Below are 26,848 nucleotides of genomic sequence, written 5' to 3'. Positions count from 1 at the left end.
CCCCTGAGCTCCTCACATGGAGGCCCCTGATTCCGGGGAGGGGTCACTGGTTTGAAAGCAGGGTAGGGCCTTGGGCAGCTTTCTGCAACTTGGCAGGAAAGGTCATGGAGGCCGTGTGCTTCCTCCTGTCCTTGCCCCCACCTGCCCCACAGGGACACGGGGAAGTGGACACGGGAGGGTGGGTCATCGTCAGTTTGTCATGGCGACCACTCCAGGCTGGCCTGCCCCACCCCAACATCCACACCCAGTCTCTACCCTCACTGGCCCTAGAAGGACACCTCCTGCCCTCTGAGGGGGGGTAAACCCCCGTTGGGCCTGCAGCCCTTCCTCCACTGCCTGCATGCCCCCCAGAATGTGAGGGGTCCTCACTGGCTGCCCAGTTGGGGGCTGGCAGGAGTGGCTGGTGGAGGGCTGGCAGCCAGGCCCCAGGTTCCCACCTCCGCCTGCTCCAGGTGCCCCCAGCTTAGCTCTTCCAGAAGGTACCCCACCTGCTTCTGAACAGCTGAATCTTGGGGAACAGTGTGGCTCATAACCGTGTCACCTAGAGGTCCTTGGGGTGGGGGACGTCAGCTGTTTGCCTCGCACCTTTTCCTTGCGAGAGGTAGCCACACTTGTTCCGTGAGGCTTGAATGGGGCTGCCCCTGTGTGCAGGGGGTCCCGCCGAGGCCTAGCCTGTCCAGGGCCAAAAGGAAGCCTCAGTGGGGGAGACGGTGTGGGGCGGCCCGAGGACACAGCAGCAAGTGTGGGGAAGCTGCAGACATGTGGGCAACTGGATGCAGCCGTGTCAGGCTGGCTGCACCACACCTGTCCTCAGTTAGGAGCTTTCCCCTTCTGCTGGGCTGGTATCCTGGGAGTCCGGGCCCTCACAGGGCAGGCCTGACGGGCCGACACCATGTGGACACCCCGAGGGCTACAGCGGTGCCTCTGTGCCTCTGCCCCGTGCTCCTTCCCCGGCCGTCAGCCTTACTGCAGCCCCGAGTCGTCCTGGAGCTGACCCAGATGGCCCCACAGCCGGAGCAGCGGGGACACAGGGCTGCCTCCCAGGGCCCCCGCTCTCTGGTGGGGTCTGCACACAGCGATAACTCACTGAACGTGTGCTGGCTGGACCAGGCCTGCGAGGTACCCCCATCTCAGGAGAGGAGACCCGTCTGGGGTTCGAGGTCCAGCGGGAGGCCCAAGCCACACCCACCGCCATCAGCTGCAGCCCCTGAGCCCAGGTGGATGGGTGGGGGCGGGTTCGCCACCAGATGGCACCGGATCCCCATCTCCCCCCCCGCCCCCCCCCCGCTCGCGGGGGGGGTGCAGGGATGCCAGGCTGTCCCCACCGGGCTGTCCCTGGAGCCTCAGCTCCTGCGCCCTGGGGCGGCCCGGGGCCACACGAACAGCTCAACACTCCCCTGCGTGCCGGGGAGCCCCAAGGGGGACACCCTGCAACCATGTCTGGCCTGGTAAGGGGGGCGGCAGGCAGGGACGCACATATGCCCCAGTGCCAGGAGGAACCCAGCCAACCAGCAGAGTGAAAAACACAGCTATATTTGATTTACAATTAACAAGATTTACAAAAGGGGGTAGGGGCGAGGGCGGTCCTGGCGGAGCTGCTCCCGGACCCCAGCCTGGGCCCGGCCTCCAGGACGGCCTGTCAGACAGGCTGAAACAGACCCTCCGCCTGCTGGGTCCCCTCTGGCCGCCTGGGCCTCGACGTCTGACGTCCAGCTTGACCTGTGAGGTGAGGCCCGTGGTGCGGAGTCCACCCGGGGTGCCAGCGCCCCACAGGGCCGGCCGGGTGAGGTCAGGAAGGCTTCGTACCGCTTCTCTCCTTCCGTCCCAGTGGGACAGACAGACACAATCTGGGTGCCGGGCCCTGGGGGCCACAGGCACTCAGACCTCACCCAGAGAGGCCAAACCCAGGATGCGAGGCGGCTGCTGGTGCTCAGGGAGGGGGAGTGGAGGCCCAACTGCCCCCAACGACCCAGCACGGCTCCAGGGCATAAGGCACGTTTGCGAATCACTTGGTGTGACAGAACACCTGGTGCTGGTTCTGCAGGAGGGGCTGGTGCTGGCGGGCGCCCGGCAGTATTGCTGAGAAAGATGCTACACACACCAGACACCGAGACAAGGGCTCCCCCGGGGGCGTCTTCCACATGCCCCGGGGCTCTTGCTCTGCTGGTGAAAGGTAAGGGCCTCGCCACTTGGCCTCGTCTTCAGGGGCCGCCCCGTGACTGACACGGGGCATCACGCACCTGTGCCCAGAGACCGTGGTGGCAGAAGTTGGAGGTCAGAGGTCTGTGACTTTGTTCTCCAGCGCAGCCGCGATCTGCTGGAGGCGAAAGGCCAGCTGCATCTTCTGCGCGGCGGGATCCTCCTCCAGGGCATTGATGATCTGAGGGGGGCTCACGTCAGACCGCGGCAGGGACCCAGGGCCCGGGCGCCGCCACCCCTGGGAGGACGGCCCTTACCTCGTCGTAGTACTTCTGCGTGTACTGGTAGAGCTGGTGCAGGGCCACAAGGGTGTTCAGGGAGTCTGTGTGCGCCTGGGGGGTGGAGGTGAGTGTATGACCCGGGGTGGCGGGAGGGCAGACACATAGAAGGCTTCCAGCTGTGGGCTGGCCACGGACACACACTCCCCCAGACACACCGACACGGCAGGCAGGGCCAGCGCAGCACCGCACAGGGCGCATGGAGCCCACGCCTGCCGGCCCATCATCTGCCCCCCCCCCCCACTTCTCTCCTGTAGGCACCACTGGACCCCGCCCCCCTCCAGAGCACAGTCCCTGCCCCACTGGGGGGCCCCCAGCCTGCAGGCTTCGGGGCAGGGGCAGCTGGGGTCCACCCCGCATCTTCTCTCACCCGCGAAATCTCTGCCAAGTGTGTGTTCATGTCCTGGTCGCTGACCTGCACCATCTGTCGGATTCCCTTGTAATAACTGCAGGGGAGAGGGGGTGCGCTCAGGGCAGGGGTGAGGCCTCCCAGGCAGGGTGGGAGCCACCCCCAGGGGCCGAGGGTGGGTGCCAAGGTCGGGCAGAGGGGAGGGCACTCACTCCTCTACCATCTTCTTATAGGTGGAGATCTCCTTGGCGTAGAGCAGCTTGTTGCTGGGGGAGTCCTGGGGGCACAGACAGGAGGGGGTGTCGGCGGGGGGTCCCAGGCCCCACCCCAGGCCCTCGTCCTGAGCCCAGCCTCAGACGCCCTCCCGGCCTGTGGGCTCCACTCACGCGGCTCAGCTTGTGCTCGGTGCGCGTACAGGCGTCCATGAAGGTCTGCGCAATGACCGACAGGGAGGAGTCCACCACCTCGTGAACGTGCACGTCGAAGATGAAGTGCGGGTTCTTGAGAATGTTCACCCAGAACCGGAGTGGTAAACTGAGGCAGGGAGACAGGGAATGAGGGGCTGCGGACCGTGGGGCGGGGTGGGCAGCCGGAGGGGAGCCCCCACCTGTTGGTCTTCCAGATGTGGATGGTGTCCTCGTCCTTGATGTCGTGCTTCTCCGCCTGCTCGTCCAGGAAGTCGAAGAAATACTTGACGGCTGGTGGCACCGCGTGTCCGGGTGCCAGGACGCTCTGGAAGAAGTTGTCCACGAACTGCTGCAGTGTGCCCTGCGGGATGGCAGGAGCACTCAGCATGGAGGGGGCGCGGCCAGCGCCCAGCCAGTGCTGGGCCAGCGCCCCCCTGCTGCACCCACCTTGACGGACAGCAGACGCGTCAGGTAGATCTCGGTGATGGCCTTGGTACGCTCCTTCTCCTTCACGCTGCCCCGCTTGGACTTGCCCTCATCCACCTCGTCCGCCAGCCGCACCAGGTGCCACACGCGGTTCTCCTCCTCCAGGAGGGCGTGGCCTGCGGGGTGGGGCGGGGTGGGGGTGAAGGACCAGGCTGGAGCCTGGCACCCCCCCTCCCAGCCAGGGCGGCACAGAGCAGGCGCCAGTCCACGCTGAGAGCACAGGCTGAAGGGAGGGACTCACGCTCCCCGGGCAGGTCCGGCTGGCTGTCCTCCGGCTGCTGTGACACTCCCACCGTGGACAGGATGAGCGTGGCTCCGTCCCGGACCTGGGGCACGGCCGTCATGAGGGCAGGCCCCGCCCCGCGCGTGGCCCCCCACGCCCCGGCCCCCCACTCACGTTGTAGTGCATCAGGGTGTTGATGCGCTTCCACCGGCCCTCCCGCTGGGAGGTCAGGTCCAGGTCTGACAGGATCTGGGCCGTGGAGCCTGGACGCCACTCTGGAAGGACACAGCCCAACACCTGGAGCCCGGCCCCATAGAGCCCAACTCCCACTGGCTATCCCTCCACCGCCGGCCAGCCCTGGGCCCAAGGGCAAGACCCCTCCCTGGGGGACACAGGGACCTTGCTCACCGAGGACCACACTGTCAGCCTTTGGCCAGCGGGAGCACGGCTGCGTGCGGTACACCTGGTCGATGATCTTCTCCTTGACCTGGGAGATGGTGTCACAGTTGAGGACCTTGACTGGGATGGCATCTGCGCCTTCGTCTTGGACGATCACGCTCACTGTCTGCAGGAGGACACAGAGTGAAGAGCCAGCGTGGGGGCCTCGCTCTCCCTGCCCACCCCTGTGGGAGCAGCCCCGGCCCCCCATGGCCACGCTGTCAGGTGGCGGGGGCAGCTCTGAGACCCTAGGGCACCGGGGGTGGCCTGGCCTGGCCTTGTCCCCACAAGCCCTGGTCAGCAGACTCTCAGGTGTGCCTGCAGCAGCCCCAGACGCCAGGACACGCAGTCTCTCTCCAGACACCCTTGAGCCCCAACAGCTGCGGGGGACTCACAACCCCTCTCTGGACTCAGCTGGGCCTGAGTCCCTGAATGGCCTCTAGCTCCCGGAACGGAGGCTGCCCAGAGCCCAGCGACATGGGGAACCCCGTCTGAGGCCCACCCCCACCCCGGCCCGGGGCTCACCAGGGGTGCGTACTCCACATCATCGCCCAGCAGCCCCGTATCGTTGAGCGTGTACTTGGCCTTCTTCTGCACGGCATCGACGGGCCCCTTCTCCACCTGATGCTTGATGGCCTTGAATAGCTTGTACAGGGGCTCGCCGGCGCTGTCCTGGAGCAACAGAGGGCAGCTCAGCCACGGGGGACCAGCCGGGCCCAACCCCCTGGGGATGCCACATGCAGGCGGACGTGTGGGGGGAGAGCGGGGAGAGCCACCTCACTCCTCCGCAGCCCTGGCAGGGCCACCGGGAACCCACCTTGAGGTACTGGTACAGGCAGATGGACATCCAGTTGGACAACATCCTCTCTACCACCGTCTCGGACCTGAGGGTGCAACGAGGTATTCGCTGAGTGGGGTACTGAGGCCCAGCGGCTCCTCTGGGCCCCACAGTGCCCTGCCAGGCTCAGGGCCCCGTCAGAACGCACACGTCCAGCCTAGACCCCCCCAGCAGCTTCCACCCCGTCCCACAGAGAGCAGAGGCCAAGGGCACCAGCGGAGATGCCCATGCTGCCAGCGCCACCGTGGCCGGCCACCCCCTCCCCACCCACGTGCAGTGGCTGAGTCTGCAGGCGAACCGGGCATGGCAGGTGCCTCACACACACCTGCGCAGCATCAGCTTGGGGTTCTTGGCCACCACGTACTGCTCCATGAGCTCTAGGAAGAGCGTGCGCATGATGTCCGTGTAGTACTCCAGCTTCCCGTGCAGCGCCACTGTCAGCAGGGACGCGAAGTAGACCTTGGCGCGGGCGGAGAACTCGCGCTGGCTCTCCAGGGTGTGGATAAACTGCCAGGGCCGGCGGGGGGCAGGCGGTGAGCGGGGGAGCGCTGGGGGGCTCCCCACGACAGACACCCTGCCCCCACTGCTCCCCTGCCCCGCCCCACCCACCCTGGCCCCACTCACAGTGACCAGAAAAGACTTGCTGTTGAGCAGGTTGGAGAACTGGTACAGGGCCTGCTCTACCACAGACCGCCGCGACTCGGGGATGTCCAGTCGGCCCGTGATCATCACGTCCTTGTCGCCGTCCTTCGAGGGCAGGAAGAAGACGCGGTCGGTGTAGGTCTTGTAGTCCAGCACCGGGATGCCCGCCTCGTGCACATCGTTGGTCTGGTCCTCCATCTCGATCATCAGGTCTGGGGGGAGGCCAGGGTGAGGCAGTCTGCCGCCTGCCCGCCTTCGTCCCCAGCCTTCCAGTCCCAGGAGGTGCCCTCCCCCGGAGACCCCAGTCCCAGCAGTGAGCCTCCCGCCTGGCTGCCCGGAGGCCCTACCTGTGAACTCCTTCTTGCAGCGGTCCCGCACGCTCTCCTCCAGGCCCTCCAGCTGGGACTTGATCTTCTCGTATTCGCGCTCCGCCTGTTGGCTCTTCCTCCTGGGGGCACAGGGAGGTCACTGGGCCTGGCCTGCGTCAGGCTGCTCGCTGGCTCAGAGCCTGCGTGGGGTGCTGTGTGTGGCCAGGGGGCTCACCAGTAGCAGTAGACAGACACGGCAATGACCACCACCATGGGCACGATGACCAGTGGCAGGATGAGGCTGAGTGGCACGTCGCTCGCCCTCGTGTCATACTCCACACGGCCCAGGACCCACTCCCGAGACCCGAATTTCACCTGCAAAGATGGGGCATATGTGGCTGTGATGGAGAACCCCCCCACCCCTGCCCTCCCCTGCCCCTGGGGCCTTGGCACACCCCCCCCACCCCTGCCCTGCCCCTGGGGCCTCGGGACCCCCACCCCTACCCTGCCCCTGGGGCACAGAGCCCCATGACCCCCACACCCCCACCCCAGCCCAGTGCCCACACGACCACACGCACGATGAACTCAGGCAGGTTATGCGTCGTGTCCCTCTTCTGCCGCCGCTTCGGGGGAGGCTGCACCTCGGGAGGCTCGCAGTACAGATCCGTCTCTGTCAGCGTCTTCATGATGCACCGTTCGGCACCAACAAAGGCCTCGGCCTCGTGAAGCGTCATTGCCTTGTTGAGGTTTGTGCCCTGGGGGGAGCACGCGGCCTGGAGGGAGTCAGGGACACCTGGGCGGCCTCTCCTGCTGACCACCCACCCCGCCCCCACCCCTGGCGGAGGCCAGTCCTCACCCGGGCATGGATGAGCTTGTTGACCTGCTTCTTGACGCCCCCCGTGAAGTTCTCAAAGGTGGGGTCGGCCACGTACTCAAAGGCCCCGGCCTCAGTCCTGAGCAGGGCACGGTGCCCGTCCATCTGGATGAGGGCCGTGAGGTTGTAGGCCTCGGGCTCCTCGGGGACCGCCGGGGACGAGAACACGACCTTGGAGTCGTTGTAGAACACGTACTCCGTGCCCACGACCTGCAGGCCGAGGCCAGGCCGTCAGGCCCTGTGGCCCAGGGCCCCTGCCGCACCTCCCGGGGGGCCCGCGTGCCGAGGACTGACCGTCGTGGGCTGCAGGAGCCCGGCCTCCCGCCGCTGCCGCCAGGACTGCAGGGGCTCGGCTATGACCACCATAGCGAATCTCTGGATGAGGCTGAAGCCCTGGCCCGTGACGTTGATGCTACGGCCACCACTGCGGACAGGGGGCAGCGCCTGAGAGGATGGACCTGGGCAAGCCAGCTCCCGAGCGGGTGCCCTGCCAAACTGTGGCCCCGCCCCGCACTTGGGGTGCAGGTCTGTGCACACGGGCACCCGCGACCGTGACTGTGAGCACCGCCATCTGTTGGAAGTTGGGGGGGCGGCAATCTGGGCTTCTAGGAGAGCTGATCTGGGGGTGTAGTGGGGTTCCCTGGAGGCTCCCCTGCTGCGCAGACCAGCCCCACCATGCCCTCAGGGCCTAGTGGGCAGAGGACGCCTGGGAAGTAGCCGAGAGGGGTGAGCGCACGGTGGGGGCCCCCAGCTGGCCAGGAGGGGAGTGAGGCCACACCTGACGAAGCTTCGCAGTGGTTCGAAGGCCCGTAGCACTGGGTTCTCGCGGTAGGTGAAGAGGACGCCGGGGCTGGGCACCCGGGAGCCCCCGTAGTAAATCTCCAGGGGCAGCTCCCCCAGCACGGACTGTGGGCCGGTGACACACTGCAGCTGTGCCCCAAACTGCGTCCTGGGGGTGGGAACTGCTGATCAGTGCCGGCCCCAGCCCTGGGGTCAATGGGCCAGGTTGGCCCCACTGCCCCCACCCCATCCCCCAGAGATTCAGCAGCCCGCAGACGACACCCACACTTTACAGGGGACGTCGTTGAGGGTCACCCGCACGTCCTCCTCAGAGCCCGTGTCCAGATGGGTGCCGCTGATGGTCAGTGTGGTGCCTCCGGCCTGTGGCCCCTGTTTTGGGTCCACGCTGAGGGGCTGGGGCTGCTGGAAGAGGGGCAGACGCCTCGGATCAGGGCCAGGTGGTGGACGCACGACCCCGCCCCGAGTCCACAGGCGACCCTCGATGGTCAGAAGCCAGGCACTTACCTGGTAGGTGAACTGGACATGGGGTGGTGAGTGACCCAGCTTCCCGTTGACGTCCACCGTGACGCCCCTGGTGATGGGCCCCGCCGCAGCCTCAATGGCACACACGATCCTGGGTGAGGGACCAGCCGGGAGGACGCTCAGCGGTGGGCACCCGCACGTGCCTGGACCCGTCTTCCGCCGCCGCCCCGTCACCCGGCCCCCTGCCCTCCAGGCCGTCTACTCACCGGGTGGACACGGAGTAGCGCTCTGGCTCAAAGGCGCAGTTCTGGCCTGCCACGGTGACCCTCTTGACGTCATCCGCGGTGACCCCCAAATTGGACCCCAAGATCGTGATTCGAATGCCCCCGCCCAGTGGGCCCGTCTCAGGATGGATCTGGAAGGGGCAGAGTGCAGCTGACCCAGCAGCTCAGGTGGGCAGGGCTGCACGGGGGGCGGCGGGGGCGGGCGCAGGAGGCTCACCCTGGTGATGACGGGCGGTGGACACTCGGAGGTGGTGTTGCTGCACAGAGCCTCGTACACGCACCTGCCCTGCCCGGCGCACCACACGCACTTGTACGCTGGGTCGGCCGCCAGGCACAGGCTGCAGTCGCTCCGGCCGAAGGAGCAGTTGTACAGGGTGACTGGACAAGGAAGGGGGGTCAGCGGAGCCGCCCTGCCCATCCAGCCCTGCTTCCCCGCCTGCCCCCCCCCACAAGCCCAGCTGCCCACATACCTTGGAGCTTGCTGTCAACGTTCTTGCCGTAGGACTTGACGTACAGGTGCAAAGGCAGGGTCTCGTTGGCGTCGTGGGAGAGCTGGGGGGACGAGCAGGGACACCCCCTGTACTTCCTGCTCCCACTCAGACCCGGGGTGACCAGTGCGCAGTGGCCCATGCAGTCCCCTCACAGCCAAGGGGCAGCAGGGGAAGGCCTCCAGGTGGGAGGAAGCCAGAGCCTCACAGATGCAGACACCCTAGGCCACACTCCCTCTGCACTACCCCCTGCCTGCCCTGGGGGCCGTACCTTTGGGGTCCGAAAGAAGAAGGTTCCTGGTTCCTGGGCGCTCACCGGCTCCTCAAACTTGAGCAGGTCACTGCCCACGTGCAGAGAGGAACCCTGCAAGGAAGTGTGGTGAGGACGCCCGGACGCCCATCCCGCCCCCGGCCCAGCGCCGACACCTCTCTGCACCCCACACCTGTCACCCCAGCCACCCCATCTCAGGACTGCGCAGCCGCCCCCAGGCATTCCCGCCACGGTCACCACCACGGTGTGGCCCCATCCCGGCCGCCCAGCCACCCGACACCCAAACCATAAAACTCCATCTCCCACTCTCTGCCTTCGTTCAAGGCCCGTCTGAATGACCCCATGTCCCACTGGCTTCTCTGCCCCCAAATACGTGGGCAGCACCTCCCTCGAGTGCTGGGGTCCTGAGCCAGGGGAAGCTCGAGTGAGCACCAGGCACTTTGACTCTGGTTTTGCAAGAAAGGGGCTGTGACCGAGCCCTACAGACCATCCAGCAGCCCCCATGGCCCCTCCCGGGCCCCACAAGTGCCCCCACCTTCACCGTCTCCAGGTTCTTGCCCTGGAAGGTCACATCTGTCTCGTGGTTCATGGGGATGACCAGGGGGCTGGGGTTCAGGAACTGGGGGCAGTTGTCCTCCTGGAGGGAACAAAGCTGGTCAAGGGCTGCCCCGCCAGCACCCAGCAGCCCGGCTCCCAGCTGGTGCCCACAGACGCTCACCATGTGGGCGCGGACGATGCCGTCCTCGGGGTTGGGGGAGGCCTCCCGACACTCGTGGTAGCGCAGGTCCCACTGGCAGGTCCAGCGGTTGCTTGTGCAGGAGATGCACCTGGAGGAGAGGGCAGTGAGGGGTGCCGGCCACGGCGCGGGCTGGGCAACGGGCACCCTGGGCCAGCAGGGACACTCACGGCAGGTTCTCTGCCAGGCTCATGGCCTCCCGACAGTCGTAGAATGGGTACTGGTGGGACGTGAGGAAGGTGTTGTTGCGTCTGAAGCGCAGCTGGATGCTCACGGCCACGTGGTCTGCAGACGGCAGATAGGGACGGCATCAGGCAGGCACCGGGCGGGTGGGCAGCAAGGCGTGTCCCCGCCCCCCGGCTGCCCCAGCCCCCCTGCTGTGTGGAGGCCTCACCTTGGCCGGCCGGTGTGCGAGGAATGGTGTGCGGGGAGTTGCAGATGACCACGTCCCCTTCCACGCGGGCAGCGTGTGCCGGCGAATTCCCGAAGAGGCACAGCAGCTCGTCCTCCTCGCTCAGGGCTGGGAGGGGGCTGACGGTCAGCTGCACCTGGGGAGGGCGGGCGGCTCACAGCGGGGCCCTCCGCCCAGGGCACCTGCCCTCCGCCCACGCCAAGCCCTGGGCAGGGATGGGGAACCCAACTCCTCACTGGGAACAGGCCCCTGTGCTTGTCCCAGGTCATGTGGGCCAGGGGAACCCCACAGAGGGCAGGCTCCTCGTCCATAGCCTCCGCCAGTGGGAGCCCCACCCCGGCCCGGCCCCGGCCCTGCCACACCACGCACCTCGCCCTGCGCCCGTCGGCTCATGTTCTGGGGCTGCGCTCCGGTGACAGCCACACAGGCCTCGTCACGGCTCCACAGCCAGTGGCCGCTCTCCTCTGCCCGAGGGCACTCAACCCTCCTGGTGCATCTACAGGGGCAGGGTGGCCTCAGACCTGCGCCTGCCGGCCCACCCGCCGTCCCCAGCCCCCCGGCCCCCCAGCCCCCCCGGGCACTCACCGTCCCTCGACAACGCACCAGCCGCAGTAGGGGTCCTGTGAGCTGCGGCACTGCTGGCAGCTTGGGTAGATGTGACACTCCTGGACCGGCAGCCGGAACACCTGGGCGCAGCAGCACTGTGAGCCAGGCTGCCACAGGGACCGGCCCCTTGGGGTCACGGGCGAGGGCCCACCTTTATCTCTGAGCCTTAAAAACCTGCTGCCAGCGGGAGGCCTGGGGTCCAGGGGCAGCGGCTCTGAACCGCCCCGCGGCTTGAGGTGCCTGGGATCATGGGGCGTCCGGGGGAACAAGGGGCCCAGCCGCCCTGTGCACCTCGAGACCCCTCAGTGGAGGGGGCCTGGCCCACGTCCCCATGGTCGGGGCCCCTGCCTCTGCTCAGAGCAGACGCATCGCTGCAGCCCGAGACCAGGAAGCGGCCAGACACGGCTCGGGGTGGCACCGAGGCTGCCCCGCCCCCCGTCACCCGCACCCCCTCCTCCAGGGCTCCTCGGCCCACCTTGTCCTGGGTCATGGCGTAGAGACTGGTCAGGTTGGCAGACAGTGCCAGGTCCCGCTTGATTCTCTTGTTGATCTCCACGAGGATGGAGCCGTACTCCGCGGAGGTGCCGTCCGGGGCAAGGTACACCTGCGGGCGGAGGGCCGCGCATGAAGATGGGGCCGTGCACAGGTGGCCCCCGGGAGCCGCCCGCCGCAGCCCCGGGCCTCACCTTGAGGACCCGGCCGTCGGAGGTGCCCAGGAAGGCGACCGTGTGGCCGTTCTCGGTGGTCACCACCACGGCTGTCAGGTTCAGGCCGCCGCGCTGCAGCACGGCCGTGGCTGTGAGTCCGTCTCTGCTGCCCAGCGGGTAGGGCAGGTGCTCCGAGCCGCACGGGAAGCTCTCGCTGGCGCCCTGTGGACCGTGGCGTCAGCTCTGGGCATAGGCCCCGCGCCCTGCTTGAGGCCTCCCAGCCCCGTCCCCACACACGCCCCCGGGGGCCAAGACCCCCCGAGGGAGCGACCCGCGAGTGGGACCCGGCTGGTGACAGCTCGCCCCCGCGCAGGGCGTCCTCACAGCTGGTGCTGCCCAGACACCCACGGGAGCAGGTGCGGAGGCCACGTACCGTTCCGTGGCCGCCACACTGGATTTCGCCGTGGAAGGGCTTGTAGAAGGTGTCTCGGCCCGCCTCCCGGGAGCCGGTGTAGCAGGCGTTGCGGTTGGCCTCCATCTTGGCGTGGACCTCGTCGAGCGGGAACAGACAGAGGCCTGCGCGGGGGCCCCCGGCGCTCCGGCCATCCCTGCTGAACACGGCGTACAGCACCCTGCCGGCACCCGGCCCAGCCACGGAGGCCGCCAGGCACGTGCTGAAGCGGAGTGCCTGGGGGTCGCTGGGGTCGCGGCACTGCAGGTCCAGCTCCAGGTAGGAGTAGTAGAAGGGGTCCTGCTTGCACATGCGAGCCAGGAGCGTGCGGTTCCGCGGCGGGTGCTTGTCCTGCTGGTTGAAGACGAAGAAGACGTAGAGGCCGTCCTCAAAGGCGGCCACAAACTGCTGCGTGTTGGCGGACAGGTACCCGGCCTTGTAGGTGGCGTGGTCCGTGTAGGCCTCGAAGGCCTCCCTGCCCTCGGTCCGGTCCAGCAGGCGCGTGCTCACGATGATGCCGTTGTCGTGCGGCCCGTTGCCTTTGCCCACGAACAGAACACGCTCGCCGCCAGGGCTTGTGGCGCTCACCAGCCCCACCGTGCTCACACTCTCGTCGTTGCTGGCCACGAAAGACTTCTCGCCACTACCGTCCTCGTAGAAGAGCAGCGTGGAGATATTGTTGAGCGCACGCAGGGCACAGATGCCCTTGAAGAGGCTGCCGCACTCGACCAGGCGCTTCCCAGGAGGGTCCAGCAGCAGGAGCTGGTTGACGTTGTCCGTCTGCACAGCCTCATGGCACTGGCTCGGCTCAATGGGCGGCGTGCACTTCTTGTTGTCCAGGGCCGGGCCGGTGGCCGCCTGCTGCTCCAGCTGCAGCTCGGCGCTCAGCTGGTAGAGCGCGTTCACCGCCCCCAGGTATACCACGCCCGACGCCTCGTCCACCACCAGGTGGTTCAGCTCCGTCTCGCTGCGGAACATGTCCAGCTTTCGGGGCCGCAGTCCTGCACCCGTGACCCCCAGGCCCAGGAGGGTCAGCGCCCAGAGCTGCAGAGCCATGGCCCCCCGCTCCCTGTGGGAAGAAAGCAGGATCAGGGGAGCCCAGCCCGGAGAAGGCACATGGAGGAAGCAGCCCCTCCAGGGCCTCTCCAGATACCCGCCCCCCAAGAACCAGAATGTAGGCCAGAGGGGGTGCCGGCCTCGAGCCCACCCCAGGGGGACCCAGTCCCTCCCTGCCTCCCGCACAAGGGACTGGGCGCCCTCCTCTCCATGGAGACTGACTCCCAGACCTTCTCGAGAAGCTCAACCTGTAACCCAACCTAGAGCTGGGGGACGGGCTCTCTGGCCACCACCACGGGAGCTGCAGGTGTGTGTGGCTGCCCCTGGGGCTCACACACCTCCAGGGCCTCCATACCTCCAGGTCCTCCACCTGCGAGGCAACAGAGCACCTCCTCTGGGAGGTCCCCCAGGCATTCACGCGTGTGCTCTCCCCACACCCTAGGACCCCAGGGCTCCAGCTGATCTGAGGGCACCCAGACCATGAGCCCCAGTGCACAGGCCCGGGCCAAGAGGGCACAGGCCTGGATGTGCCAACCGCTGACCACACACCTGTTCTACACCTGACTCTCGGAACGTGGTGCAACCTCACAGGAAACACAGGGACCCAGAACCTCAGATGGAAAGGAACTGGAACCAGCTGTGTGAACTGAAGGCCCCCACTTTCCTCAGTCGTCTCTACTCCCCACGTGGGGCTCGAACTCAACCCCGAGATCCAGAGTCACACGCTCCCGCCGATGCTCCTGCCGACGGAGCCTGCCAGGTGCCCCAGGACACACGAGAGCCACTCGGACCACAGCCCAGCCCTGCCTCCCCATCCAACACGCCAGCCAGCCCGCCCGCCAACCCCCAGGCCCTGCCAACCCCCAGGCCCGGACCCCAGGGGGCAGGACCCCGGGAAGAGTTTCCAGGAGCCGCCAGCCCTCGAGGGGGGCCAGGTCAGGCACATACGCAGGCCCAGGCGTCCGTGTGTGAGGGCTGAGCCACTGAAGCCAAGGCGGACAAAACGTCCCCAAGTTAGAGGACGTGAACATGTGGTTCTCCCCCCAAGTCAGGCACGGGGGCCGGGGAGACCCAGCAGGGCTGCTCGGCCTCTAGACCTCCTCCGCGCTGGGGGCTGGGGTCCCCCAGGGACCTGCTCCATCCTGGTCTGAATCCCCTGGGCATCCATCCTCTGCTGGGCCCTGCCTCCCGGGAGCCCCCGGCGCTCCGGCCTGATGCCTAGGGGGCCAGACCGGGCAGCGGAGGGAAAGGAGGGCCCCAGACAGCCCGTGCTGCCTTGCCCTCCCTGCATGTGCCCCCACTCCTCTACCCTGAGAACCCCTCTTCCAGGAAGGCCGAAAGCCACGTGCTCTGCTCCTGGGCCACAGGAGGCTTCGGAGCGCTGGCTTTGGGCAGGGAGGGCTGTGCTTGCTGGCATGAGCCGGCTTCACCTCCGCACCAGACTCCCTTCTCTGCTCGGGCCACCAGGCACCCCTGACCAGGCTGTGTCTTGTCTCCCCCGCCACCCTCCATTCTCAGGACCACGACCCTCCTTACCCCCTGGAGCAGTGTGTTGCAGTACAGCCTGCAGTGCTGCCGGCCCCCTGGCTGCTGCGCCACAGAACCCCCACCCAGGCATGAAGGGGACACCGCAGGGACCCAGGAGGGCCCCTGGCTGCCGGGGGCAGAGGCTGGGCAGGCGGCAGGAGAGCCAGAGAGGCCCCAAGGGGGTGACAGGGCTGGGGGACGGCCAGGCCTTTAGTCAGAGCCGGCAAGGTTTCAGGAGCCCGACTCCCAGGCTGCCCTCCACACCGAGGCCGGGCGCTGGGCACCCGTGGGCACTTCCCGGTGCCTGGTCCCTCCCTGTCCCTCCCAGGGAAGTAAAGGGCCGGGGGCCCGCCCCCTCATCCAGGGCCCGCCCCCTCGTCCAGCCCCCGCCCCGTGACCCAGGGCTGCGTCTGGGCCCAAAGTCCGCTTGGCGGCGCCGGCCAGGGCGACAGGGGTGGGCCTCCGAGCCCCTCGCCTCCCCGGCCAGGCCGCCCCCACCGGCCGCTCACCCCGCTCACCTGGCCCCGCGCCGCTGCAGACCCTGGCCCAGACCCAGACCCAGGCCCGGCGGCTCCCACCCGCCTGCTGGAGCGCGGAATGAAAGGAATGTTCCCGGGGCCCAGGGAGGGAGTGTGGGTGGGCGGGGGCGGGAACAGGGGCGGGGGCGGGGCCGGCGACGGCGTGGGCGGCACAGTCCCTAGTCCCCCAGTCGTCCCCTGACCCCCATCCCCCGGCCCCCACCCAGTCCCCGTCCCCCTCCCTGTCCCGGCAGCAGTGATTCCCCCCCTCCCCCCCCCCCCATGTGGACCCTCTGCGGGTCCGCAGGCTGCCGGGACTGGAAGCCACAGCAGGTGGGGAACTCTTGGGCCCCGCTCCAGCTCGGAGCCTCCCCCAGCCCTGCTAACTCACAGCCTTGGGGGGGACCCAAGAGGCAGACAGGTCGCAGTGCTTAAAAAGAAAGCTGCGGTCTTCTGGTCTTCCTCCAGTTAACATCCGTGTCACTAGTCCCTCAGCGGGGAGGCCAGCGCGGTCCCCCCAGGGCCCCGGGTCTGGGGCAGCATCACTGCTAGAGCTGGACCAGATCCTGCCCAGGGTTCCTCAGGGTGGCGGCCACCCTGAGGCTTAAATCCCAGCGTTCCGAACTCACCCCGCACCATGCGAGAGCCCAGATCACCCAGGGTGGCAGGAGGGCCCTAGGTCAGAGGCAGCGGCTCCCTCCCCCCTTCCTGGGCAAACAAAGCCTCAGGTGACCCACCTGACCAGGAGCTCAAGCCTGTTCCAGGCGCCAGGCACAGCCGGCAAAGCTTCCTGCCCCTAGTGTTCCTACTGTTCCTGGAACGGCGCTTCCTGTTTTGAAGGCAGCCCCAGGACCCCTGGCTCACCGGGGCTGGCGGGGATTTCCTCAAGGGCATCGGCGGCCTTCTTCCTGGCTGCGGTCCAGAGGTGCACTTCCAAAAAGTTGCACAAACTCTGGCTCGTTGCTGGCCCAGAAAAACGTCTGGGCAGGCTCTCCTTCCAGAGCCCAGATTCGCAGCCCTCGAGACCCAGAAGACCCAGAGCCTGGCGCCTGCCAGTGTCAGCCAGCGTCAGTGGAGCCCACCCTCCCGAGGAGAGCAGGGCCTCGGGGAAGGGGGGACGGGAGGTGGGAGGGCTGCTGGCAGCCCCCAGGGCCAGGGCAGAGGGAGAGAGACACAGAGAGACAGAGAGACACAGGCCGCACGCACAGGGAGGGTGGGGGAGAGAATCTCAAGTGGACTCCAGGCCGGGCGTGGAACCCAATGCGGGGCTCGATCCCAGGACCCCCAGCTTAGCCGACGGAGCCCCCCGTGCGCCCCAGGGCCCAGCCAGACCGGAGCTCAAGGTCACCCACCACCGGTGGCAGGGGAGGCCTCCTCTAGCCTTGCCACGCGGCGGCAGCCCCCTCTGCCTTCCCCAGGTGGGGCCCAGCCTCCACTCACCCAGCCTCCAGGAGTCCAGCTCAGTCTCCGCCCTGCGCCAGCATCAAGATTCTCTAGGAAGCAAAGGAGCAACAGCGGTGTCACCCCAAGCCTGGCCTGCCTCCGACCGTCCACTCCACGGCTGGAGGGGGAGCAGCTCAAGGGGACACCTCCGACCTCCTCTGCCCCCTGCAGCCTGCTCCCAGCGCAGCCCTTCCTCAGACACCGGCCACCGGGTCCCTCCGGCCACTGGGTCCCTCCGTCCGTCCGCACCCCAACCCCAACGCGCACAGCATGTGGCCTTTCCCGGACACAAGCATGGGAGAAAGGGGGCAAGGACCAGCTTCCTTTTGTCATTGGTCTGTGGCCACCAAGTGCCTTTTTTCAGCCAGGTAGGTGTATTTGGTTAAAACACAAGTTGCTTTCTGAATAACAAGCAGGCGGGTGACCCCGAGCTCTACTCCCAAGCCGTGTGAACTTGCCTCACTTCCCCCCTGTGAAACGGAGACAGTCGTGAGCTCCCCGGGGACTAGTGATTCATTCACTAGAGCTAGCCTGTCACTGCAGCAGCCCTGCTCCCGTGTCCACCGCCCCCCCGCAGGGGACGCCTGTCCACGGACACCGCGATGGCGATGCAGCAACCACCGGGCACCCAACCGGGGGACCCCAAAACACACGCCCGGCCGTGCAGGGGGTGGCGGCAGCACGGGATTCCTGCATCTCTGTGGGTCTAACTGCTGAGAAGTTGTAGAAGCCGCCTTTCAAACTGAAAACAGTAGTAAAGCCTGGGGGCAGGGAGGCCAGGCCTCGGTAGCAAAAGAACTTCATTTACCAGTTTCGGAAAAAGTCTCACAAGGACATGTTCCCGCATCGTCTAAACGCAGAGGCTTAACCACCGGACGCTAATGGGTGCCTCCCCCAGCATCCCCCCCCCCCCCCCCCCCCCCCCGCCAGCCCTGGCCCTAGAGCCACCACCTCTCCTGGCCAATCCCAGCCCCCACCCCCCAGGACCAGCCCCAGCCCCACCCCCCAGGACCAGCCTACACCACGGGCCCCAATGTCTGGGGCAGCACTCGCCAACACAGAGCCGTCCCCCCACATCCCTGCAAGGCTGGGGCAGGAGCCGGGGCAGATCCGAAGGAGACCAGCAGGGGCGGAGCAGGGGCAGGGGCTCGCGCTTCGGGTGCAGGGCTGAGGCGCAGCCTTGGTCAAAGGAGCCGGGGCCACCCCACAGGCAAACTCAGGGGTGAAACCCCTGGTCAGGAGACGCAGCCTGGTGAGGAAGCAGCCGGGGTGCACACGGCCTCCATGGCCTGCCCTCCAGTCTGGCGTCTGTCTGTCTGTCCGTCCGTCCAACCATCCGCAGCAAAGGTGAGGGCGGCTGCCTCCCCCCGGCCCACGCACCCCGCGCACCAACACCAGGCTCCTCCAGCAGACACTTCCGGCAAGATGAAGCCTGGGCCCGTCCTTCCTCAGCCACCCCGGCGGCCGTCCCACACCAGGGTGCCTCTGCCAACTCCCCAGCCGTGCCCCCCAGCGCCCCCAACAGCCAGCATCATGGGCTCTCAGGACGGCCACTTTCACTTCCCTCAGAAGGCAGCTCACGGGATCACAGGCCCCGGAGGCCTCGGGCCCCCCACCTCATAGTCTCACACCCACTGCTCCCCAGGCGACAGCCTCAAGGGCAGATGGCTGGAGCCAGGCTTTCGTTTTTTTTTGTTTGTTTGTTTTTGTTTCCAAGATTTTACATTGATCTCTACACCCAGTGTGGGACTCGAACTCACAACCCCGATCAGGAGTGTCACACTCCATCCCCTGAGCCAGCCGGGTAACCCCGGAGCCAGCCTTTTGGATTCAAACTCATGCTCAGTCGCTTTCTATCTTGGTCAGGTGGGTAGTTCACAAGGCCACGCTGTGCCTCAGTTTCCCCGCGTAAAGTGGGGGTGATAACATCGACCTCAGTGAACTGCCAGGAAGGGTAAGCAAACCCTATGGAAATCCTAGGGCTGTGCCTATGGGAGGCGGCACTCTGGGGGACTCGTCACCACCTCTGCTTTGCCACCCCTGCCCCATGGAATCCTGAGATAGCCACCCTGAGCTGGCCTGTGTGACAGTCCCCTGTCCTCTAGGGTCTGGGTCATCCCCGACGGGCCTGCCACAAGCGCATCTGCACCGGGATGTGCACCTGCGCTGAGCCAGTGCCTGGGGAACCAGCAGGTGCCCTGCAGCTGACCCCCAACCTCACACACGGCTGTCTCCTCCCACAGGCGGGGCAGACGGAGCAGGAAGCAGGCGAGCTGCCAGATGGGTCCCTGTGGTTTCCCTTGGGTGCCATCTCCCTCTAACCCATGGTCCCCAGGGCCCTGGCACGGGCAGGTTCTGCACCCCCCACACCCCAAGGAAGGTGAACAGAAGGCACCCGAGAGGCGGGTGCCTACAGCCCCCAGGGCTGGGTCAGCCCTTCTTCCCAGGACGCTCTTCTCTGCTTCCTGCTAACAGCAATTGGGGAGGTGGGGTCCAGCTTGGGGGCGGCCCCTGGCCAGGCCAGGATGGGGGGTGGAGGGGGCCCAGAGGCCCGGGGAGCACAGGCGGGGGTGGAGGGGGCAGGTGTGTGGGGGGGTGAGGGTCAGGTGGGGGGGTCCAGGTGGCGCAGGTGGGGGGCCGGGTGGGGGGGGCGAGGGGAGCCCCGCCGGGCGGGGAGCCAGCCTCCCGAGCCGCCCCTCCCCGCCCCGCCCCTCCCCCGCCGGCAGCTGGCAGCCTGGGGACCGGGCCTCAAGTCTCCCGACGAAAATGCAAATCTGCAATTAGCGGGGAGCGTTAAACAAATCAGAGGAAACAAAACAGGCCGAAGCGCCCGCAAATCGCCGGCAAATCCGAGCCTCGGCTGTTTCCAAAACAAGCGCGAGGGGGGGCGCGGCCGGGGCGGGCGGGGGCCGGTCCGAGGGGCGCGGAAACAATGGGGCGCGGGTCACGAGGGCGGGGCGCGCTCACCTGCTGCCGGCGGCGCGGCGGCCGCTACCTGCGCGCGGGTCCGGGCCGCGCCACCTCCCCCGCCACCCGGCCCCCCCGCCGCCCCGCGACCCCGACCCGGGCGAGGCCGAGCTCCCGCCGCCCGGGCACCGAGGGCAGGGGCGGGGCGGGCGGGCGGGGCTCCAGGGACACACTGACGTCGCAGCCCCAGACTTGCGTCAGCGCCACCGGAGCCTCCCACTGGACCCCTCGCCGCCGGTGACGCTCCTACCTGCCACCCTGGGGCCGCCCTGGGCGCCGGGAGTCCGGCCTCTGGGTCCCCGTGGCGAGTCCCCACGGCCCAAGACCCCAGCACGGCGAGCACCCGACGGAGCCGGCCGCGGTGGCTTCTCAGCAGCCCAGGAGGGGTGAGCGGGGCCGCCTGGTCCAGCCCGGCCCTCAGGTGTCCCCGGGGCTCGCTCAACAAAGCCTGTGTGTGCTCGAGCCCCTCCCTCCCCACGCCTGCCCTGCAGCCCCTGCTCTGCCGCCCCTGCAGGTGTCCAGGGACAGCTCCCTGCAGCACCTCCCCATGCCCCTGCCCTGCATCCCCTGCGGGTGCCCACGGACAGCTCCCTGTGGCCCCTCCCCACGCCCCTGCCCTGCATCCCCTGCAGGTGCCCACAGAAGGCTCCCTGCAGCTGCCCTGCAGCCCGGTGGCCCAGAGAAGCCGGAGAACAGTTCCGGTGGCTGACAGGGCGCAGACCCTCGGTGCAGGCAGCAGTCGCCAGCCTCCTTGGCCCCCAGGCCCTCAGGGCAGCGTGGGCTCTGTTAGACTGGGTGCCCACCACCACCCAGCCCCTTCCTCCCGAGCCCCAGCCGCCCACGCTGAGGCCCTTCAGGATGCGCCCACCGGCCAGGGCCCAGGTTGCTGCTAGGACAGCAGTGCTTGCTCACGGCCCCACAGCGTCGTGCTCTGCACCAGACTCCGGCCTGTGGCCCGCTGACCCGTCCCATTGCTCGGCCCAAAGCCCGACAGCTTCCTGTGTGCCACCGAAGCTGCTGTGTGCCCCCCACTCCGCGCTCACAGAGCCCCAGCAGATGGCAGGGACCGGCCTTGCTTTTACGCGCGTGTGGACATCCTCCCGAGATAACCGGCGGGTGGCCTGTGGTCGGATAGCCACAGAAGGATGGGGTAAGGTGGGGAGGGGCCGCCTAAAGGTCGGACCCCACAGGGTGTCCACAGCACAAATGAGGCATGCAGCCACTGCATGGGTAGGAAGAGCAACTCGGACGGATGCCCAGACACAGAAGGGCCCCCAGCGAGAGGCTCAGTTCCCTCGTGCCCCACATCCATGCAGGAGGCGGAGGGTTCCCAGCGCGGCGGGTGGGAGCGGCTGGCTCTGACGCGGGGCCTCTCTGCCCATGCCCCTCCAAGAGCTGCTCCCCTCCGAGCTTCTCCCACGCATCTGCCCTCCCAGGCTCACCTCACAGCTGGCTGTGCGCAGGCCAGGGCAGCCTGAGGCTCACAGCAGCTGCGGGGCAGCTGCGGGGCGTGGAGCAGCCCCCGCCCCAGCCCCCTTCCTGGGCCCAGCCCCCTTCCTGGGCCGGGAGTGGGGGTGGGGCGGACGGGGGGGGGGGGGCTGCCGCGCGAGTGAGGAGTAAGCAAGGCCTGTAATCTCCCCATCAAGTCTGTCAGCGCCTCAGCGGTCACCCCAGCCCCGCCTCCTCTATCACTCCCGAACCCCACAATTAGCCCAGGGCGCCGTGCCAAGCCGCCACACCAGCCACCTCTCGCTCACGTGACCGCACACGTGCAGGCACACTCGTCTGGGACGCCCACGAGGGACCCTGCCGGCGCCCAGTGCGTCCCCAGGACAAACAGCGGCGGGGAGGAGCCTGGGGTACCCAGCGCTGGGGCCACCCCGTGCTGGCAGGGTGGAGGGGCAGGGCCCGTACGCAGGCCGCCTGCTGCCAACCAGGTGTCCAGTGGAGGCCAGGTTGGGGGCCCCGCCAGACGCACAGGGCTTGGGGTGCTGGGTGGGGCCTGGGCCAGGCTAAAGGTGGGGCGGCAGTTGGTACCCACAAAGGAAAACGGCCAGAGTTTGGGGAGGGAAGAGGGACCGGGAGCCCAAGCGAGGAAAGGCCCTGCTCAGCTGGAGGGGAGCTGCCTGCGACGTGAGGCAGGTGCTGGGGAGGCACCAGGGTGGCTGCGCTCTGGGGGGCGGGGGGGCGGGGAGGTGGGCGCTGGCCTCCCTGGGAGGCACGGGACGAGGCCCAGCTCCCTGAAGCCCCAGCGCCCCTCTCCCTCCCCTTGGTCTCCCATCCCGATCAGGGGGCTGGGCAGGGGCAGGTGGACCACGCAGGACCCCCCACCGCGCCTTCTCCACCAAGGCCTCGGGCTCTGCGGACAGCCTGCAGACAGCCTGCGGCAGGGGTGGGAGCCTAGGATCCACGTGCAGCCCAGAGTCCCCACCTCTCTACAGCCGGGCCCACGTGGCCAGGTCCCCTGTCTTACCAGGCTGCCACTCCGGGGCCCCTGTACCGCAAGTGCCAAAGGCTTGCTGCAGCCCAGGACAGACCCAGGCCCCCAGAGCAAGGGCGGGGGTGGGGGCACAGCAGGCGGGGACAGCACCCTTCCCGTCCCCCATGCTGCCTGCTGGGGCCTCTCAGGACCTCAGCGCACCCTCAGCCTCCAGCAGCCAGCTCGGGGTCGCTGCGGACTGGGTCCGTGGCGTGCAGGCTCAGGGGACAGGGATGGGGACTTGAGGGCCAGCCAGAACTGCCCTGGGGGCACATGCCCCGCCGGGTGGCTCTGCTGACACAGGTGGGTCCTCAAGGGCTCCCCGTCCAACAGTTTTCTCTCTTGCTTTTCCTGGCAAGGGCGCCCAGCCAGGCAGCATTGGGCAGAGATCTGAGCTCCCCACTGGGCCTGTCCATCCCGGGCCTCACGTGGGACCTGCTGGCCAGCGGGCGCCACCCCGGGCTTCAGTCTCGGTGCAGCAGCGATATGTTGGGGCAGGGCTGCTGGCAGGGCTGGGGGCAGAATGCAGGCTGCTCCCCAAAGACTTCCTCTCCCTCGCCGTGGCCCCGGGGCCAGGACTCTCCCAGCACTGCCAGGTTCAAAGTCACGCCGTCCCAGGGCCTGGAGACCAGGGTGTGGACGCCGGCTACGCCCTGTCCCCAGATACCCCATCCCAGCCCGGGAGACTCTCGCACGCCCAGCACGCTGCTCCCAAACACTTGGGGGGTGGGAGAGTAGCCACCAGCCACATTGCATCGTGGCCCCGTCTCTGTGTGAAAGGGGTGCTGGGATGTGGGGGGGTGCGGAGACCCCTGAGAGAGACAAAGCGGGACACAGATGGCCAGCTCCAGGTGCGGGCCAGCCCTGCCCGCGTCCCTGTGAGCAGCCTGGTCACCGTCCTTGGCCACGGTAGGCTCCTTGGGGGCCCTGGGTCCAGCCACTGTTATGACTTTGTGAATCATGCACGGAGCAGACGATCAGAGACCCATGTGGGTGGCCTTCGGGCAGGACGGTGGCCTGACTCAGGGCCGGGCAGGGAGGCCTGGGCAGCTGAGGGAACCAAGGTCCTCCTGCCCGCGAGGCAGAGGGAAGCAGGCACCCGTCAGGAGATGTGAAACCAGGAGGGGAAGGGCGTGTGGGGTGGGGTGGGGGAACCAGAAGCGCGCCGCCCCCCCCCCAGCTGCCCCTGCTCCCCCAGCTGATCACAACGCCCAGATCCCAGATCCCAGATCCCAGATCCCGGTCTCAGCCTGTAATTTGAGTCCAAAGACAATTAGCCACAGGCGGCCCCACCCCACCCTACCCTCAGCCCCACCCCAAACACAAACACCCAGGAGGCTCTGGACAGACCTCTGCCCAGCCCCAGCCCGGCCCAGGCCCTCGCCCCAGGGAAGCGGGTCCCCCCCGCCCCCCCCCCCGCAGGACCCCCGCAGCCCCTCCACAGGGCCAGACTCGGGCATGGGTTCTGGTCGGATCCGCTGGCCTCAGCCTCCCCCAGACCCACACCCATGTCCAAGGCAGGGGTGACCCAGGAGGCTCCTCAACAGAGGAAAAACGCTCACAAGCACCCCCGCCGGCCCCCAGCGCCCGGAGGCCGGATGACCATGGCTGCAGCCCTTGCTGGCACGCCAAGGTGGCCCTGCCTGGGTCAGAGAAGGGGCTCCGAGGGAGGGTGCTGGACCCCATGGTCTCTCCCCACCAGAGCACCCCTCCCACCCAACGTCCCGGGGCTCTTGGGCTCTGGGGCCAGGGCGCACGCGCCCGCAGCGGCCTGAGGCCTGGGGTGCCCTCTTGGGAGGGGTGGGCCGAGGCCATCTGGAGCCCTCCCCAGGCCTCCAGCCCCCTCCCCGCCCCCTACAGCGCTTTCCAATCCAATCTCTTCCGCTCCACCGGCCTGGGCGAGGGCCAGGACCCCGGGCTCCCCGCGCCGCCCAAGCTGCCTGCTCCGGGACAGTCCCCGCTGGGCTGCCGGGCACCGGGCACAGGCTCGGGGCAGGCTCAGGCACGGACCCTGGGAGCCCACCCAGTGGCGGCCGTGTCCTGGACGGAGACCCACGAATGCCTTTGGTTGGTTCCCCTGGGAATCCGGGGGTGTGGGCTGGGCGGTCAGAGGCTTGGGGGGTCTGTGCGGCCCTCGGTGGCTGGGGTGGGGGTCTCGCCTGGAGCAATCTAAGTCCCGCCCCTACCTGTTCCCCGTCATCCCTGGGAAGCATCAGGTGTGAGTAACTCGCCAAGGTGTGTCCCTGAACCTGAACCCGCAGCGTCCCGGGCCGTCAAGCTACGTGTGCTGGGGCTGGAAGGGTCCCCAGCCTGGGCCTCCCCGCGCCCCACCCTGAGGACAGGACCTGGGGCCCCTCCAGCCCTGTGGCCCCCCTGGAGGGGCCTGGGTCCACTCCAGGCCACCAGGCAGGCCTGCTGGGGCAGCCTCTAACCTCCAACCCAAGGGTGACGCATCCCCTCCCTCCCACCCCGCCCCCGACCGGTCTGAGCAGCCTCGGGGTGGCAGAGCTGCCCAGACTTGCCCTTCCGTCCCTCCCTCCCGGTGCTCTCAGCCCTCAGCCCCGGAAGTGGATGCCTCTCCCAGGGCTGCAGCCTCCCCCCTTGGGTGGCTGGACACGGCTGGATAATCCAAAATAATTCCTTTTTGGCAGGCAGCCGGCGGAGGAGGGGGGACTCACATTCCAAACCCTTGTTTTTCTCAGTCACTTCCCTCCTCTCCTGGAGCAAGGAACCCCTGGCCAGACCTCAGGCCTCCTGAGGGGCCCACCCCAAACACCGAGGTGCTCCCCCCTTCGCCGTAGCGATCTGGCAAGAGGTGGGGGGCTCAGATCTGTGGAGCCCACTTGTTTGTCCTTTATCTTCTCTGGGAGTTCCTAAAAGCTGAGACGACACAAAAACACCCAGCAGGGTCAGCCAGGGACCCTCACCTCGGGGCGGGGGATGGGCTCTCCACCAGCTGCTCCACCCCGACTCCCAGACTGCGTGTGCAGGCCCCACCAGGGCAGCGTGTGGGCTGCGGGCTCGGGTCCCACAGCGCCCTCCACCCTGCTGCTCCCCCGGCCTCCATGGGGCCCAGCACTAGGCTGGGGGAGGCCTCAGGGGCTCCCTGCGCAGGAACAGGCCAGAAACCCCTCCAGGCCCCAGAACACGCCGCTGGCTTTGGGGCCCAGCTTTGCCCCCAGTCCTGACCCCGCAAAGACCATGGGGAGCACAAATAGACCCTTTCCTTCCTTTTCCAACTTGTTAGGAACAGCGGCTTTAGCGACGTGGCAGGAAGCTCGGGGCTCAAGTTTCGGGACCCCAGAAATCTGCTAATCAGCCTGAGCGCGGAGGAGTGGGAAGGGCCGTCCAGGAGGGCTTCCCGCAGGAGGAACCCCGCCGAGGTGGAGCGGGAGCGAACGCTCAGGGCCGGGGTAGGTGCCTGGACCACGCGGTTCTGGGGCTTCCTGGGCTCCAGAACGACCCTGAGCCCACACCGGCCAGCAGACCCGGGCGGCCTCCGCAGGCCCCGAGGACAGGTAGGCAGGCCGGCCGTGACACCAGCTGCCCTAGTCCCACCTTCTGGGCCCCGCACAGCCCGGGGCGCGCAGGGTGGTCCCCACCAGAGGCCCCGGGCGGCTGCGGAGGCGCAGGGCGGCGGGTCCAGCCTCCCCGGAACCGCGGCTGCGGCGGGGGCGGCTGGGTCGGGGCCGAGCTCCGGCGACCGGGAGACTGCACCCGGCCACGGCCCGGTCCGCGCAGGCGGGAGCGTGGGCGCGGAGGGAGGGGAGGGAGGGGCGGGAGGGCGAGGGGTCCCTAGGGCGCTGCGCGCGGGGCTCCCCGGGAACCTCCCCCCGCCCGGCGCCGGGCCTCGCCGGCCACCTGGGAGCCCGGGGCACACGGACCGCCGAGGCCCGATCGCGTCCGCGGGGCGGCAGCGGCCCCGGGTCCCCCGCGCCGCGGAGCGCCGACTGGGACCGGGCGGCGCCCACGGCGAGGCCCCCCGCTTGCCCCGCACCCGCGTCGCGGTACCTGCACGTCCGCCGCCGAGGCTCGATGGCGCCCGGGCCGCGATCCGCGCTGCGCTCCGGCCCGCGCGGCTGCCATGGAGACGGGCCTTTGTGTGGCCGAGGAGGGGCCGGAGCGCGCGGGAGCAGCCGCCCCGCCCCCGGCGGGGGAGGGGGAAGGGGAGGGGGGAGGGGGAGGGCGGGGAGGCGGCGGAGGCCGCCGGGCGGGGGAGGGGAGGGGGGAGCGGGGGAGGGGAGGGGGGAGCAGGGGAGGGTCCCGGCCCAGCGGGTCCGTCGCTTCGCCGTCACCCGGGTTCCAGCCAGCTTCTCGGCAGGCGGTGGGCATCCCCCGTCGCGTCCAGGCCACCACCTCTGCTGTCCCCCAGGGGGTCCGGGGACTGCTGCGCCCTGACCCACTCCCAGGCGCCACAACCCCCCCCTCCTCGTGAGAGGTGCTCCCCAGGTCCAGCCCCCAGGTCAGCAACAGGGCTCACCTGCCAGCTCCTGCCCAGGTTGGGGTGCTGAGCAGCAGCTGGACACCCAGGGACGAAGGAGGCCATTGCCCAAAGCCTCGCTCCCCCCACGATGCCCCCTCCCTGGCCCGTCCTTCCAGCACGCTCACTTCCTCCTGTCCCCTCCACACCCTCCAGCACCTCCTCCTGTTCAGCCCCC

General features: G+C 68.4%; 1 protein-coding gene across 4 annotated transcripts; it reads right to left on the bottom strand.

The window, feature by feature from the left end:
• Positions 1 to 1,512: 1,512 nt before the first annotated feature.
• Positions 1,513 to 26,695, bottom strand: PLXNB2 (plexin B2). 4 transcript variants are annotated; one of them, XM_038550108.1, is made up of 37 exons: positions 26,671 to 26,695; positions 16,742 to 16,794; positions 12,183 to 13,269; positions 11,789 to 11,971; positions 11,578 to 11,706; positions 11,082 to 11,182; positions 10,866 to 10,992; positions 10,479 to 10,632; positions 10,255 to 10,369; positions 10,067 to 10,175; positions 9,884 to 9,985; positions 9,349 to 9,441; positions 9,060 to 9,141; positions 8,807 to 8,967; positions 8,572 to 8,720; positions 8,348 to 8,456; positions 8,109 to 8,245; positions 7,821 to 7,991; positions 7,337 to 7,466; positions 7,025 to 7,252; positions 6,747 to 6,941; positions 6,404 to 6,543; positions 6,208 to 6,308; positions 5,843 to 6,072; positions 5,544 to 5,725; positions 5,198 to 5,264; positions 4,906 to 5,052; positions 4,351 to 4,507; positions 4,117 to 4,217; positions 3,961 to 4,045; positions 3,681 to 3,835; positions 3,434 to 3,594; positions 3,213 to 3,360; positions 3,039 to 3,103; positions 2,848 to 2,923; positions 2,457 to 2,531; positions 1,513 to 2,380 (listed from the first exon to the last, which is right to left on the bottom strand). In XM_038550108.1, the coding sequence occupies exons 3-37, from the start codon at positions 13,254 to 13,256 to the stop codon at positions 2,276 to 2,278; spliced, it is 5,544 nt and encodes a 1,847-aa protein (XP_038406036.1). In that variant the 5' UTR covers positions 13,257 to 13,269; positions 16,742 to 16,794; positions 26,671 to 26,695; the 3' UTR covers positions 1,513 to 2,275. The 4 variants fall into 4 exon arrangements, with proteins under 4 accessions (XP_038406036.1, XP_038406035.1, XP_038406038.1 ...); XM_038550107.1 differs by lacking the exon at positions 26,671 to 26,695 and adding an exon at positions 26,202 to 26,304; XM_038550110.1 differs by lacking the exon at positions 26,671 to 26,695 and adding an exon at positions 26,202 to 26,304 and having other exon boundaries at positions 6,747 to 6,923.
• Positions 26,696 to 26,848: the final 153 nt, after the last annotated feature.

This window comes from Canis lupus, chromosome 10, assembly GCF_011100685.1.
Source record: "Canis lupus familiaris isolate Mischka breed German Shepherd chromosome 10, alternate assembly UU_Cfam_GSD_1.0, whole genome shotgun sequence".
NCBI classification, from domain to species: domain Eukaryota; kingdom Metazoa; phylum Chordata; class Mammalia; order Carnivora; family Canidae; genus Canis; species Canis lupus.
This window is presented reverse-complemented; position numbering and strand designations above follow the sequence as displayed.